General features: G+C 38.3%; 1 protein-coding gene across 2 annotated transcripts in view; it reads left to right on the forward strand.

The window, feature by feature from the left end:
- MYPN (myopalladin) overlaps nucleotides 1–13,816 on the forward strand; it is a 65,005-nt gene that overhangs the window by 19,976 nt on the left and 31,213 nt on the right. For both annotated transcript variants that reach the window (XM_051617635.1, XM_051617636.1), the window contains exons 3-10: nucleotides 2,101–2,276; nucleotides 3,716–3,767; nucleotides 5,770–5,917; nucleotides 7,401–7,472; nucleotides 7,687–7,828; nucleotides 8,770–8,793; nucleotides 10,821–10,937; nucleotides 11,668–12,037. In XM_051617635.1, the coding sequence (XP_051473595.1) occupies nucleotides 2,101–2,276; nucleotides 3,716–3,767; nucleotides 5,770–5,917; nucleotides 7,401–7,472; nucleotides 7,687–7,828; nucleotides 8,770–8,793; nucleotides 10,821–10,937; nucleotides 11,668–12,037 (1,101 nt within the window). The remainder of the gene's footprint in view (nucleotides 1–2,100; nucleotides 2,277–3,715; nucleotides 3,768–5,769; nucleotides 5,918–7,400; nucleotides 7,473–7,686; nucleotides 7,829–8,769; nucleotides 8,794–10,820; nucleotides 10,938–11,667; nucleotides 12,038–13,816) is intronic.

The following is a 13,816-nucleotide window of genomic DNA, read 5'->3' on the forward strand; positions in this document are numbered from 1 at the left end:
GAACCAAGACGTGTAAGTTCTAGCTCTCTAGCTACAAAGGTTTGCCTTTTAGAAGGGGGGGATGGTGTTGAGCAGCATGATCCATCCTGCAGGGCAGGAGCCTCCCTTGGTGGCAGGCAGAGCTGTACACTTTCCAAGCTGTCCAGTCAAGCCAGCTGCCTGCACAGCTACAGATGACACGGAAGTGCCACTCTAGGTGGGCTGGGGAATACCCTGGCTACTGTCAGAAAGCCATGCTGGACAGCTAGGACTGATGGTGCACAAATAGTGCATGGTTTACTTCTTAGCTATGTAATCAGCATCTAAGTTCCAGAGCTGTACTCCTTCATACTTCCTAGCTCCTTTGAGGCTCCTTTTCCAATTCTGCATTGTACTTCTATTCAACTCTGGTTTTCCACTGGTATGGACTGTCTTACAGGTGGGTTGTTCTCCTCAGAATATTAAATTGGGGTTTTCTTTATGCTCAGTTTGTAGCACAAACCTATAAAAACTCATGCTTTCAAGAGGTGAATACAATTGAATGGTTAAGCAAATTCCCTGATTAATGTATTTCTAAATTATCTGAAATGGAAATGTATCAAAGTACCTTCTAGAATGAGCCAGGAAATAAGAATGATTACAATTTGTTACTCAAAAACCTACCCATGTCCTTTTCACAACTAATCTTATGCTGTAATACATAACAGTAAATACATGTGTCATTGCTTTGATAGCATGTGCATGCACTGAAAAGCTAGCAGGTACTTTTACCAAGTTACCATATAAAGATGGATGGAACAATTAGTCTTTTAAAAAATCAGTTGAACGAAAAATGTTATCAGTATGACAATTCCCACCCACACATGCACAAGATGCATTAATCAACTATATCTAGTTAAGAAAGTAGCTGTAAAGAGAAAATAAAAGTATTTCTGTGGAGTTTTATATCTATCTACATTTATGAGAAGAGTTACAGTGAAGATGAATGCACCTTAGTTTGGCTTTTCAAATTTAGCTAGTTACCTAAAAATACAGGTATTTCTGAGTATTAGCCAAGACATTTAACTTTGACTCCTATACATAGTACTGCATCTCTATAAAACCTAGACTGCCTTTTTAAATTTGAATCTGGTTCTTCAAACTCACCTGCTTTTTCACTTTCTGTTCTATGTTTTCCATATTACCAAGCAGTAGTGATCAGGTTTGCTCTCCCCCCCACTAGCTCTCAGGTGGAGCTGATGGTTACTGTCTCTAATGCACCCTATGGAGTTGCCTTTTCAGGTGCTGCTTTTACTTCCACTTGGACTCTTGCATTTTCTACTGAAACAACCCTTCTGAGCACTGAGGGACTTAAGAATGCCTTAGATGAGAGTGTGAAGTCTCTAAAAGGCCCAGTACATTCCTGGATGTGTAGCTGGGTTTAAAAGAGAAACACAGCAATATGATGCTGAAATGAATTCATGGTCCAGCTGTCTCACTGGCCATGGTCCTGTAAGGAAGTGGAGGAGTTGGACTAGATGATCTCTAGAGGTCTCTTCCAACCCTGACAATTCTGTGATTCTGAGATATTGTCATAGATCATTTCTCTTGTCTTGAGATACTCTTCCATCATGTTTTCTAAAAAGCAGATGTGTCTTAAACAGATGACAAATCAAAGAGTAACACCATAGTAAGTTTCAGTCACATTCTGAATCAACATGAACCTCGGAACCACAAGTTTGAGGGGAATCTGTTCACTTAGGGTTTGGGGCATTTTTGCTACAGTTTAAGACACAACACAGATCTGAATGTACCTCAAGAGAAATTCAGAGCTGGACTGATAGTGTTCCAAATTCTACTAAATACTGCAATCAGGGTATCAAGAAAAATATGTGCTGGAGTCACTGACATAAAATAGTTTGTTGGCATGTTTAAATACTACAAAGAAAGGAGCTCTATTATTTGCTGTAATTGAGTATTATGAGAATCATAAATATTTCATTCCTATGACTGTTGATTCAACACTTACCTGCAGTACTTCAGGCTCAAACCCACTCCTTTTATCATCAGAAAAATCTTCAGCCTTGTCATTCTAGTTGTCAACTTGTTTGCATTGATAAACAACAATTTTTTGCCTTGCAGGTGGTACTGTGAAGGGAAGGAACTTGAAAACTCACCAGACATTCAAATTATCCAGACAGGTGATCAACACTCATTGATTATTGTTGAAGCCTTTGAGGAGGATACAGGACGTTACTCGTGCTTTGCTTCAAACATCTATGGAACAGACTCCACTTCTGCAGAGATTTACATAGAAGGTAGTGTTAGAATTGCTGCAGGAACTGGTTGTTGAAATTGGTCATCCAGGACTAAGATGTAATTATATGTATTTTGTATGTTAAATGTGTAATAGATTTGTCAAAAAAATGCGTAGCAGGGACTCAACACTTTTCATCATCAGTAACATATTTATTATTTCTCTGTAAAATAACCTTCAGACAAGTGACTGCCCTTTACATATAATTTTACTGTGTTGCTTCCCAGAGATTTGATACTTCGCACTGCAGGATCAAAATCTGGAAATACTCAGATTCTGATGCTCCTCATATTTTTTGCCTGTGGTTACTCTTCAGAAACATAAGAACCTAAACTTTGTATCTAATTCTTCTTAATCCCTTTTCCCTACAGTCATTATCACAAATTGAATATATGACAGATCCTAATATATGATACATCCTAACCCATTACTTGGTCCTTATAATCCAAATAAATATGTCAGCAATTTGATATTTCACTTGCATAATAAATGCTGTAAACAAAACAGAATACATTTTGGCAGACGTATGTCTCCCTTCTTTCTCCACATGCTTTTTCTTATATCCTACTTGGCTTAAAGGAGTTCCATTTATTATATTTCTTTTTAATACTTTTTTGGGAAAGGTTTTGGATTGCATCCAACAGTGGGACCACTCATAAACTAAAGCATCCACCCTGCTTAATACGAGGTTCATTTTGCTCCACTGTTCTTCTTCTTTCACGTCTCCAATCTGACAGTGAAAGGACAAATCCTTTTTTAGTATCTGCACTGCCCCTGACATTCCTGGAGATGTCTGTGTTTGGCAGGGACTTGCTAGTTCTCCAGCCTGGGGCCAGGGCCTGCTTTTTCCTAACCCAGTGGATGCTGGATGGAAGCCATGGCTGATGGAGATGCTCACTGGCAGGAAATGCAGAGAAAATGCAAATTCCAAACGCAGTAAAGGCTGAATCTGAAGAGTAAAATGTCTCAGTAAGACAGCTGTGAGTAACCTGAGCTAGTATCTTCTCCAAACTGTGCTACAAAGCACCAGTTTAAGAATAATAACTATGATTCCAGGTATATCTTTTTTTTCCTTTTTTTGGAAAAACCTACAACTGGTAGTATCAGGTGTCTGAGACAAAAAAACCAAAACAGCTCTCACTTAGATTCACAGCAGCAATTACAGACTAAATCCCACCAGTGGCATTTTAAAGAGAACCTGAGGAAGACCCAAGTACATTCTCCCTTGGGTGCTCTTTTCCTCATTTCAATTGCACCTCATCTCAAATCTGCCTTACATCAGGAGGCATCCTGCACAGCATGGAATGATGGTTCATTTCCACTGCAATTTGATCTTTTGGCATAGCTATTTAGTATATATCCTTAGAAAGCTCTAGAGGAAACCTGAATAAAGTTCTCCAAAACCCCCTCTGCTAAAGTAATTTAATTTTTTTTCCATAGGAGTCTCTTCTTCTGATTCTGAAGGTGAAATCATCAAAGACGAAATGGATCAGTAAGTTTAAAATCAATTACATCTTCCATATTTCCTACAGATAAGAGACCCCGTAAGTGTCAGTATTTCAGTTACCATTAATATTTTGCAGCTTCCAACACCTCAGGCTTTTGTTTGGGATCTGTTTGGATTGTTTTGGTTTTGTTTGTGTGTTTGTTTGTTTGTTTCCTTTACTATGGAACAAACGCACATTTGCTTGTGTGTCCTGCACTCTGACAAGGTAGTAAAATGGCTCACATGAAAATACAGTGTGTCATTAAGTGCTTAGAAGAAGACAGCTAAACATGGATTACTTGGATTTAAAACAAGGAAAATAATACATATGAACTAGATTAAACTGAAATGATGGGTGCAGAAGACTACTTAATCATAAAAAGAAAGAAATGGTGTCCAATATAACCTAAAACCTGGGAAATAATTTTACCTTTTCTAAATGAAATCCATTTAGAACCTGATCAAATGCTATTAAAATCTATAGACATTCAGAATCAAAGTCTCTGTAACTGGAAAGGGAGTCATAGACTGGCTGAAAACTAAATCAGTGCTTTATTTTAAACTCCTTTGTATGTATTAATCCAACCCCAAAAGCAACCAGTGCTTTATAAAGAGGAATTTTAATTAGACAGACTTAGGTACCCTGGTTTTTTTTCCATTATTTATCAAGCAGGGTTATAGTAATGACAGATGTCATTTTCTTTTAAAATGCAAGCACAAAACAATATAGTTCGTGTCTTTCACTGAAGACCTCAGGCTGATAGAAAATCCTTTCTGAAGTGATTTTTACTCCAAAATTATAAAATACTTGATTGGATTGGTTTATGGACTTTGCTAAGTGTAAAGCTTTAATATAAAACCTATGTTTGACAAAATCTCAAAGGTTTCAGGATGAATTGCTAAGGTTTTCATAGTTCTAGCTCAGATTTTTACAAATGTTTCAGGTGTAATGATTTTTCTTATTAATCTCATTAGGTGTTAATGTCGTGCTGACCATGATCCTGATAACTTGATGGCATTTCTAAGTTGCTTACCTGATTACATAGTGAAGTAATATCTTGCATTCTGTATTTCTCAGGAAAAAAAGAATGCTGCTCTGCCACTGTAGTGGGATGTCCTCAAATGATAGAGTTATGAAAGATCAGGTCTAGGTATAATCAGTGTCTCCTTATTTTTGCTTAGCTTCCAGCTGCCATCACATCAATCTGAACACCTGTAATTAAAGGGAATTAATATGAGAACAGGTGCAAAAAAAAAAAAGCTCACAATTTCAAAAGAGAAATCAGTGGTCACAACTGTATGTTCACTCTGAGTAAGGCTTCCTCTGATTTGAAGGTTGGCTTTCCCAGAGGAACCTGTGGCACATTCCAGAGCAGCCAATGCATACCTCAAACTGAATGAAAAGACCTTCTCTTCATTGGCTGTTATTTTACTTAGCAATAAGAAGAAATAGGATTAACACTTTTACTTTCAAATAGAAACAACCTAGAATAAGTGAAGAGTTGCCAACTTGTACGTTACCAAAATTGCTTTACATGTTGGTCAGCCAGCATACCTCTCTTTTTCAATTTTCAGCAGTAAATTATTTAATCTGTATCTAAGCAGACCGTGGATTTCCATTACCAAATGCTCAGACAAGCTCAGGGGGCAGAGCAAGAGAAATTAGCATTGTCCTCTGAGAAACTAGCACTGCTCTCTCATGCTGCTGAGAGCTGACAAGAGCAACTTTCAAGCCACAGTGGGGTTAATTCAGGCCATTTATGACATTTGGTGTAACTGAATTTTTTAAAATATATATATATATATATACACATAGACACACATATATTAGTGGCCTGATTCTTATAAAAAGCAGTTTGCCAATGAGTACGTATTGGCAGCTTGGATCAATTGGAATTCAATACCAGTGAGGCTGGGGTTGACATGTAATGGAACAGACATAACTCAAGGACACACATGTAGCTCTAGCTTACAATTAGAGAACTTGTTCTTGGTTGATATTTCACAGCAAACCAAGGCCAGCTGACACCTCCTTGAATGCTGCATCTCCTGCTGCTAGAACTGCAATCAAACATCAAGAAACCTCCAAGGCACCATCTGCCACAGCTCAGCCTGTGTCTGTTCCTGTCCAGCCTGTGTCAACAGGAGTTAATCAGGTAGGGGAGACAATCGGGTGAATTTCAAGGACCAAAATCAAGCTCTTAAAATGCTGCTTCTTCCACAGCTTGTGACTCAGAAGCCCCACATTGTCTAGATTTTGCTTTGCTGTAGAACTTCAGCTTTCAGCCGAGTACAGTAGTTGCAGGCACAGCAGTGAAGTCCTGCCCAGGGCTAACCTTTGGCACCTGGCAGAGGGAAGGGAAGCTTTCATCCCCAGGTTACAGGCATCTTTGGGGCAGTGAGCAGAAGGAGCAGCTGCCAGGAGCTCAGCCAGCAGCAGGAATCTGGGCACTGTGGGATGTGTTAGGCTGCTCCCTGCCCCTCCACATTGCAGACTGACTCCTCCACTCCCAACAGCAGCAGCCTGCAACTTTCTCCTCCCCCCTTCTACACAACTCACTTCAAATCACCTTCTTTCAATGAAACTTACTTTAAGCTAAATCATTTCACTACCAAGTTGACTTTATAAATAAACATCCCTGTTTACCACACAACATTTTAATATCCACATCAAAGAGTTTCTAATTAACATTAGCAGGCATTTTGAGTCTTTTTGTTACAAGCTCTCAGAATATTAATAGCTGTGAGTTCTTGCCTAATAGGAAAGAAGAGCCATATTTACTTCAAACTGAGAAGTGAATGGGAAGCTCACTTTACACTGCCCGTCAGTGTTTACAGCTCCAAATGAGGTTGTCACAAATAAGGAGAGAGTGAATAGGAGATGAATGCCCATTTAGTTTTGACTCCAAGGAGAACAGAACTAAGCCTTTGCAACATTTTGCCAGAGGTTGCCTAAGTCAAGAGTGACAGTTATCTCAAAAATGACCACTTTTAATCTTGCTGGCTTATAAGACATCATCTATAAAATTTGGCTATGTTCCCTGAGATACTGAATCACTAATTCTGCTGTTCTGGGGCAGCTTCTCTTTTACTAAAATGGAAAACCCCATTAATGAAGTTATATATGGAAGTTTTCCAGGAGGAGAATAATTTCATGCTGATTTCACTGAGTAGGATCAGTAGGGTGATATTCCACCTTGTAAATTGTTTGCTTTTGGCAAAGGAGAAGAATTACAGTAGCAGTCACACACTTGACTTAACTTTTCCTTATTAACATCCCTAAATATTTTGTGAGTCAGAATTTTATTAAGGAGGCTACCACCAAGCAGCCTACATGGATTTGCCTTAGTGAAGTATTAATGACAGATGTTTTAATGCACTGAAGTGAAGTTTTCCTTGCCGTGATTCATTCAATAAGGCAATAACAGCCTTTTTATTACTCAGACAGTAACCCATCCAGAAAGATCACTACTAGCTCTTCACAACAGAGCAACTTTTATTCATTGCATTAAATATTTTGCTTTGGACTTCATCCACCAAAATCTCTTTTGTGTCATTCCAAGAGAATGTTTCTCCTGTATATGGAAAAATATCCTCTCTGCACCTAAACATCATCATGTGATGTTTTGCCACCTACAGGCTCAAAGCCCCACTAACTATTTGCAAGGACTGGATGGAAGACCTATAATTGCTGCTCCTGTATTTACAAAGGTAATTTGTTCTATGACATATTTGGAAACTAAAGAGGTCAATTAATTGTATTAAGAGATAGTTACATTTTTCTAGCTATCAAAGATAAAACCAGAAATGATGCATTTCTTAAGCAATTCAAGGATTTAAGTGGCTTTATGAAATCTTACTGAAATCAATATGCCTTCCAGACCAATAAGACATTTACTGACTGTCTATTCATTTTCTCTAATAGATGTTACAGGATATTTCAGCTTCTGAGGGGCAGCTTGTTGTCTTTGAATGTCGGGTGAAAGGAGCTCCTTCCCCAAAGGTTGAATGGTATAGAGAAGGAACACTGATAGAAGATTCTCCAGATTTTAGGATATTACAGAAAAGTATGTTTCTTGTGTGGAAATACTCTAATGTCTAATAAAACACAGGCAAGCAACAAAGTTGCTGACATAGCAAAACTTTGAAATACTTATTACAATGGTAAGAACTATGTAAGCCATATTCATGGCAATAAATCTGGGTTTCAGAAGCCAAAATTGTGGATGAGTTGAACAGCAGATTCACAGGTAGTATTCACCTGAGATTCTCCAACCTCCTGAATTGTTTTGCCTTCTGCTTTGATCCCTTTGCCACTTCAATGTCCTAATTCAGCCTTACTTTCTCTCTTTGTTTTTATGCCATTTAGGTAGAGTTTCATTGCCCATAAACCCCCATCTTTTAGTTAAGTGCTTTTGTAATAGTGCTTATAAGCAGTGGATTGCTTATTTATCCACAAAGGAAATCTGATGCACACATTAGCATGCTTACACACGTGTGTGTGTGTGCAGATGATAGATGAGAGGTACATCTACTTTAATTTTCAAATGCAGCCAAAACATCTGCAGTTTCCTCCTAACTCACTGGAATGCTAAAACAGCCAAAGCTCAAAAGAAATTCCTTAAGTACCACACTAAATCAAACCTAAATGAAACGTTTTATCATCATTTGATTAAATGTGTGCAATAGTTTCAGAATTGTCTTCAAGACACAATAAAGTAGTAGAAGATTGCAAAAAAATACTTCTTGTAGAATTTATTTCCTATGTATAAGTTTTAAAAAGTGTTCATTAGTGTTCATATTGTTCAGTGGATTTGACATACCACTGACTACAAAGCCTGGCTGTCTCCATCAACCCTCTTTTAAAAAGAAAATTGGATCAAAAGGAGCATTCCATCATATTGAGAAGAGCAAGCTTCACATTTAGTGTTTAATTAAAAAAACCAAACAAAACTATTGCCAAAAGTAAGTATATTCAATCTGCTAATTCTCCTGTTCTTCCCTTTAGAACCCCGATCTATGGCTGAGCCAGGTAAGGATCATCAAAAGGCTCATACTTTCTTGATTATACACATGGTGATTTAACTTCACAAAATATTAATGACGTAAACTGCATATTTAATAGAATTTCTTCTTTTCCCCATGTTCTTATAGCTACAAGTGAGATGCATTTCACTGTAGACTGTTCCATAAACATGTAATTTGAATTAATTCTATCACTTTGGAAGAAAATGTTTTCATTCTGCTTCGACCCAGTTCTAATTTAGGACCTAAATGTTACCACCTTCTGAGCTAAAGATCAACAAAATTAATGTGTGAGGGTCCCCCATACATCTGAGATTTAGAAATATAACAGATGATGTAGGAGTGAGCTATTTTTATCTAGTTTACTAGTTAGGGAACATTGCATCAGATGTTTAGCCATGTCAGCCATTCCCTTTGCTCCCTACCAGCGTAACATGAGAGCATCACATCAGGTGTTCCCCTCCTGATACCAGCAAATCCTACCAAAGTGGCTGGATTTGCTAATTTCAAGTGTCAGAGCAGAATGTAGGCTACTCTGCATGCTTTGAGCAAAGGGGCCATGTAGATTTCGATTCCTTCTCCCCAAGACAATCACTCTCCTTGTTATGCTTTTCACTGTGAAAAACACAAAGCTGCCCCTCCTAAGGCAGAAAATTCCCAAAGGACTATTAATTCTTATGGAACATAAACTTCTGTAATTCTTCTCCTTGCCCTGTTAGAAGTTATTTTACCCCAAAAAGTGTCTTGAAAGAGACTCCCTCTCTCTGCAATGTCTCTCACTGAGTCTTAGGAATGAATACATGGGGCTTCTACCAGAACCCACTGATGCCATTCCTTTACTGTCCAGTGGCATCACTGCTGAGTAATGTGAAGCAGTTTTTAGAGGGTAATCAGTTGGGTGCAGTTGTCACTGCCTCATCACCTGCTGCTCATTCAGAAGGAATCTGGACTTCCACGCATGCAGTGGTTGGCAAATCCAAGTATCACAAACTAGATACTAGAATGCTTTAAACTAGTTCCATAATCCTAGTACTATAATAAACTATTATTCTTCTATAGTTGTTAGCAAAGAATCTCTTTGTTGCTACTAGATTTTCCTCAGTGACCACATGAAACAATCAAGTGTAAGGGTGGCACAGTCTTCTACTGAAATACTCATAAAACATGAATCCTGTAGGGTTTTGGGAAAGTTTCTTGAAAAATGGTAGCAAAATAGTCACTGACTAGTTGAAAAAATGTTATCAGTCCACATTTCAATCCACTGTAGGTAGTACTCTCCCTCCCCAACCCAGCTGCCCAGCCAAATGGAAGCTTTAAAATCCCATCACCATAGGAATTTATTACTGGTGCTGCTGCCTGGGCATGTCAGCTACTGGTCAGACAGGAATGTCATAACTCCAGATGGACTTTTCAAGATGGAATTTAGTTTTTACTAATACAGTTTTTCCTGGCACATTTTTTGGTGCCCATTAAGTGAAAAAGCAGCTTTCCACAAGCACAGTGAGCACAACCCCTCTACCTCCAAATCTGCACTGATACTTTTGCAAAATGTCAGTCTATGTGCAAGTGTTCTATAATTTTCAACCTTACAAAGTGACTCCACTTGAATTGTCCCCAGTTAATTACAACCAATCTTTCAATCTGCAAAGAGAGAAAATACATATATTTTAGTGAGTTGTGAGTATAGAGTACACTGTACTCCTCCAAATCCAATGTTAAGTTCTTCAGAGAGAAAGTCTGTACTTCATGTGATTAGGAAAACATTTTCTAATGTTTTCCAAACACTGCTGACACCTGTTCTTCACTTCTGTTGGGCATGCAGGGGCCCAGAGGGTACCAGTTGCTGCAGACAATGCTGATAACAGCTGCTGCACACACACAAAGGCTGCCAAATTTGATAACATTGATGAAATAAAAATCAAACTGAGCAAGGTGGAAAACCTTAAGGAAACATCCCTGAGGGTAGTCAAGGCTCTGTGTCTTTGTTCAATGCATGTTCACTTCAAGTAATAATACTGCTCTCATGCTTTGCAGAGGAAATTTGCACCCTTGTTATTGCTGAAGTATTTTCAGAAGATTCTGGCAGTTTCACCTGTACTGCAAGCAATAAATATGGCACTGTGTCTAGTATAGCTCATCTAACTGTCAAAGGTAAGAGATTGTTTTGGCCCTTTGCTTGCTAGCAAACCCAAGCAGAGCAGGCTGCTGCACTCTACAGTCCAAGCTGCTTACCAAACATGCAGACTGCTGTGTCTTCTCAAAGTGTCCTTCCCCAGTTAGAAATGTGAAGGAACAAGGAACATTAGGGAATTAATCCCACACAGCCCTTCCAAAAACATAACTCATGCTGATATCAAGATTTGGGCAACAGCCATTTTTGGAATCTCTATGGACTGTCTAGTTTGCTGTTTCAATAACCCTTTGGTGCAGAGCCCAAAGGAGGAAAGCTCAGAACAGATTCTTTCATACATACTCTATGCTGCCAAGGCACTAAGCAGTTAGGTGAGCAAAGCACAGTCCAGAAAAGCACAGTGCACTGTTAACTTCAGTTCAAGTTCTGGCAGTGCTCTTCGTAACTAAAAAGTTAGAGAATTCTCTGAGAAGAAAGTTTGTGTTTCAAGAATGCTGGTGGAATTCACAGGGGACATGGCTGAAGATCACTGCTGGATCTTCCAAACTAGAACTGTGTCTCTTTTCCCCCTGCCTTTACAGTATTCCTTTGTTAAGGGAATTTGTTGTTAAACAAAAGAGATCAAACAACTCAGTCCAATAGCTGGAAGGACAGCAGAGTGAGTTTTTCCAACTGTAACTTTTGTGATTTCATTTCACTGTAATGTATTGTATTTGCATGTCACCAAAAGTTTGGTATTTGCAATTTCAGCATCTGAAGACAACAGTAATGCTGATACCCTTCACACAATGAGCTCAAACAACTTAACTGCTGCTGAACATCAACCTCCCCCATGTACTCCTTCCTATCGTGTCATAAATCAAACTCCTAAGCCCAAACTTGAAGGTGTTCTTGTGAACCACAATGAACCCAGGTCGAGTTCCAAGATTGGTCTCCGTGTGCATTTCAAGCTGCCTGAAGATGATAAAGGCAGTGAGTCATCATCAGAGGATGGACCCGGTGCTACAAACCAAATCAGACCCAACTATTTCCACGAGAGAATAAATGGACAGCCAATGAAAATACCAGAACCAACGTCACCCTCCAAGGAACCTCCTCCAGTACTGGCTAAACCAAAGCTGTAAGTAAAAGGGATTCTAAGTCTCAGGGACATCTCTGATACTATTCAGTATTCACAGATGAGGACACGATTGCACTTGACCATAAGAATAAAACACAGAACAAAGAGACAGTCAGGATCACATGGTGCTAGCCTAATTAACCATACTTACAGAAAACATATCCTAGAGAGCTATGTATTTTTTTTCTGTATAACCTTTTCCAAATTTAAAAGGAAAATGTTTTCCCTTTGAAATTTTATTTAATTCCAGAATGTTTCCTGCTGCAACCAAAAGGTGAACAACAATGTTTTTAGGCAGGCAAAATAAAAGCAGGTTCTTCAAATATATCTCACTCAATTCTGAGAATGCCATTGTGCCTGAACCAGACATTTCCAGCTTTATACCCAGCATGGGTCAGCAACCAGCTAGCAACCGTAGTGCCAAAGGCCAAGCCTTATGACTTGTGTCTCACAAACATACTTTCCTCCCAAAACAGGGAAAATACTCGGAAATGTTTGATAATGTAAAACCACTTGAACTGAAAAGCACCTCCATGATCAGTGCACTGTAAGCTCAAGGGGATATTTTAAGAAGTCATCTAGTTTTCTTAGAGGACATTCTATGGAGTTCACACGGCAGTTTACTAAGAAAGATATTTTGAAACCTCCAAAATCTAGTTTAGCAAAAAGAATGCAGAGTCCTTCTTTTCATTTCTTAAATAGGCAGAAGCCTCAACTAAAGGCTCAGGAAGGAGTTTACAAAGTAATTAATAGGTACTCTTAAGCAGGGGTGTAATTTCATACTATAAACATTACAAGTGAGAAGACAGAACTTATATAGCATGTAACAGGGGAAGAACTTGGAGCAGTGTTTTTTTAATATGCCCACATTCACAGCCCTTTCAGAGCTGCAGTGTGTTCAAGGGAGAGGAAAAGCAGTATTTAAGTTGTCCCATGCTTGAATAAAGCAGATTTTTGCTCAATAACCATCCCAAACTCTCTAACTTCTTGAAAGCTCTGCTTTACTATTTTTATCTACCTTTAATGTGATTTTTTTAGCACATTATTGAAACTTCTTTTTAATATATTTTATTAATAAAAAGAAGTTCTGTCGATTTTGTGTTTTGGGTTTGTCAGTACAAGTTGTGCTTGGTTTTTACCTCTACATTTTTTGCTTTTGAACAATAGCTATTTCATTCTCAACAATTTATTACATGATCACTTTCCATATAATTTATGTCCTTTTTGGTTTTGGAAGGGGTAAAGTTAGCCTGTTTTCCATATGCTGTATTTATATATATATATAATTACTAAATAAATTACTTTACATAGGAAAATAATTGTCCTTAGATGCAAAGTAAAAAAGCCCTGACAACTTATAAAGTCGATAGCATCTAGGAAACTACACTTGCATGAAATGTAAGTCCTTTCTGGATGATGCACTTCTGCCTGTCACCAAATGTCATCACCACCTACAGCACATTGGTAAAATCTCTTTTGGTGGATTACTGCAAGGCTTTATTAGCCAAAATTCTGGTTTCAGGACCCACTTTCACCGGAGCTAAATTACTGCAACCTACCTTACAAACACACATTTAAAATCTGATAAACCAAATCCTTACACAACAGTGAGGTACTAAGCTGACATAGAGTAGAATTTGTCAACACTAATCTTTAAATATCTTCAAGAAAGATTTATATTTACATTTAATGTGTTAAAACTTAGGAATCATCTTCAGTCAAATACTTTTCATGCAAAAAGCTTTCATGCCTCTGGCAAAGAAGAGGAGAGGAAGGAAA

This window comes from Apus apus, chromosome 4 (genome assembly GCF_020740795.1).
Source record: "Apus apus isolate bApuApu2 chromosome 4, bApuApu2.pri.cur, whole genome shotgun sequence".
Lineage (NCBI taxonomy): Eukaryota > Metazoa > Chordata > Aves > Apodiformes > Apodidae > Apus > Apus apus.